Below are 2,312 nucleotides of genomic sequence, written 5' to 3'. Positions count from 1 at the left end.
CCACCCCCCCGCTCTGCCCTGGCTTTGCCTCGTGGACGTGGCCGCAGTGCCAGTGGGAGCTCCTGGCCGAGTCCGAGGGGCGACTGGCATCCTCCCCCCACCCTCACTGTGCCTCCCCCAGGAAGGTGGTGAGGAGGGTGAGCCTGACCCAGCGCACCAGCCTGTACCGCAAGGAGCATGCCCAGGAGGCCATCGTGTGGCAACAGCCACCGCCTGCCAGCCCGGAGCCGCCCGAGGAGGACGAGGATGGCCAGACGGACGCGGAGCTGCGACCCACGCCCAGTTTGGTGAGCCCCACGCCGTCCTTCTCCAGCACGGTGGCTCTGGGGCTGGGCCCTACCCTCTGTGGGTGGCGCAGGTGTGAGACCTGATGTTGCTGCCCCATTTGTCCCACCACACCCACCCTAGGAGTCCGTGGGGCCGGTGACCCTGTTCCCAAAAACCAGGCCAGTGCAGCACAGTGGCAGCTGCTGGCCCTATTCTCGTTTCTGCCCCTTGACCACCACGCAGCCCGGGGCCTGCAGCCAAGGGAGGCCAGAGAGCGCCTTCCTGGTGGCCTCTGAGGCCCGTGCTTCCCCAGCAGGAGGACGATCTTGAGTCGGCCAGGCCGCACAATGGCCGGGTTGGAGGCAGCCCAGGGCGGCACCTGTATTCCAAGCGGCTGGACCAGAGCGTCTCCTACCAGCTGAGCCCCCTGGAGAGCACCGCCCCCGATGCCCTGGTCCGGGCCAAGGCCCAGCACACGCTGGCGGAGCTGAAGCGCCAGAGAGCCGCTGCTAAGCTGCAACGTCCCCTGCCTGAGGGACCCGAGGGACCCGAGGGACCCGAGCCTGGCCTGCCTGTGGACGCTGAGAGCCCCCAGCCGCAGTGCCGCTCCGGGGCTGGTGGAGATCCGCCCCTGCTGAAGCTCACAGCGCCCTCAGAGGAAGCCCCCATGGAGAAGAGGCCTTGCTGCCTGCTCATGTGAGGGGCTGGCCGCCAGAGTCACAAAGTCCTGTTGTGGGGCCCGGCCAGAGGCTGCCGTGGGGCCCCTGCTCTGGGGAACCCAGTGTGTGCCCTGGTGCTGCTGCTGGGGGATAGGCAGTGCAGGGCCTCCCCTGTTCCCCCCTTCTAGGGTGCCAGCATCCTCGCTCAGGGATGAACGTCTAGCAGAAGCCCTCCTGGGGGGTCCTGGCTACAGAGACCTAGTTTGATTGTGTGACTCTTGATAAAGGGCTGTTCTGCCACCGGCCTTGTTGTGTGTGTCAGCTGGGCCACTGTCCTGGGCGTGGGGAGCTGTTGTGTTGCTCTTCTGGGTGTGCCCATCCCTGTTCGGGGCCTGTAGGTGCTTGCTTGTGGCTGCCTGGCCCTGCGTGGGAGTGAGGCCCACGGCCACTGGGCAAGAAGCCTGGCTTGTTGTGCACCCGCCTTCCTGCCTTCCCAGCCTCCTGGAGGCTCCTCTGTAACTCTTTGCTTTCCTGAGAGGAACAGGGAGCTTTGGAAGGACATTCCTTGGGGGTCAGGGCTGGAGGTATCCACACCAGAGGGGCAGGGATCCTGGCTTGGAAGGGGAGGGGGCTTTCCACAAGATTCTTGAGCCACAGAGGGGAGAGTCTGCACAAGGCTGGAGTCAGAAACCTCCCTGGGGGGTGAGTCCCCCGTTCCTGGCACATAGCCCTGATCCTGGGGCCTGGCTGCCAGCCTCTGCCTGGGCCGGCAAAGGGGGCCAGTGGTTGGCCGCCCAGATTCTGAGCTGGCTGGGCACAATGTGTCAGGGTGACAGGGGCCCCTTAGGGGCCTCGAGTGGGAGGGCCGAGGGCACTGCTGCCCTCTGTCCATGGTGGGCAGCTCTGCATGGCCACCAGTGCTGGGTCACCTTCCCCTCCCCAGTGAGTTCTGACCCAGTCAGCCCCGTGTCTGCAGGGCCCACACTTTCCTGAGCATCACTGGTTGGAGGGGTGTCCTCAGCAGGGCTGGGGAGGGCAGGGGATAGGCTGTGGGTTAAATTTAGCGTGTGGGGCGGTGCAGCTGCCACGGTCCACCTGCTAACACGGCTGCCGCTTGTGCCTTGCTGCCAGGGGTGGGAGGGGCTGTCTCTGCCTGCGGCTGGGGCTGGGGCCATATTAGCCTGTGCTCTGGCCTGGGGGCCAGAGGTGGGGCGGGCCCCCGAGGTGGCACAGAGCCGAGACGTGCAAGTGAGACACAGGCTGGCTGCCTGGGGCTCCTGCTCTTTCCTTTCCAGCCATCAGGAGCAGAGGAGCCCGGGCTGCCCTCAGGCCTGACTACCTGCCCTCAGCCTCTCTCAGAGGCCTGGCTCCTTGACCTTCCACTCA

At 66.2% G+C, this 2,312-nt stretch overlaps 1 protein-coding gene across 1 annotated transcript; it reads left to right on the top strand.

The window, feature by feature from the left end:
• Nucleotides 1–14: 14 nt before the first annotated feature.
• LOC117800612 (protein phosphatase 1 regulatory subunit 16A-like) lies at nt 15–2,039 on the top strand (the record flags this gene model as incomplete). Its single annotated transcript, XM_034653165.1, has 2 exons — nt 15–287; nt 584–2,039. Coding segments are annotated over 2 exons (657 nt in total), but the record flags the coding sequence as incomplete, so codon positions are not given.
• Nucleotides 2,040–2,312: the final 273 nt, after the last annotated feature.

The sequence above is a fragment of the Ailuropoda melanoleuca genome, unplaced genomic scaffold, assembly GCF_002007445.2.
Source record: "Ailuropoda melanoleuca isolate Jingjing unplaced genomic scaffold, ASM200744v2 unplaced-scaffold73268, whole genome shotgun sequence".
NCBI lineage: Eukaryota > Metazoa > Chordata > Mammalia > Carnivora > Ursidae > Ailuropoda > Ailuropoda melanoleuca.
This window is presented reverse-complemented; position numbering and strand designations above follow the sequence as displayed.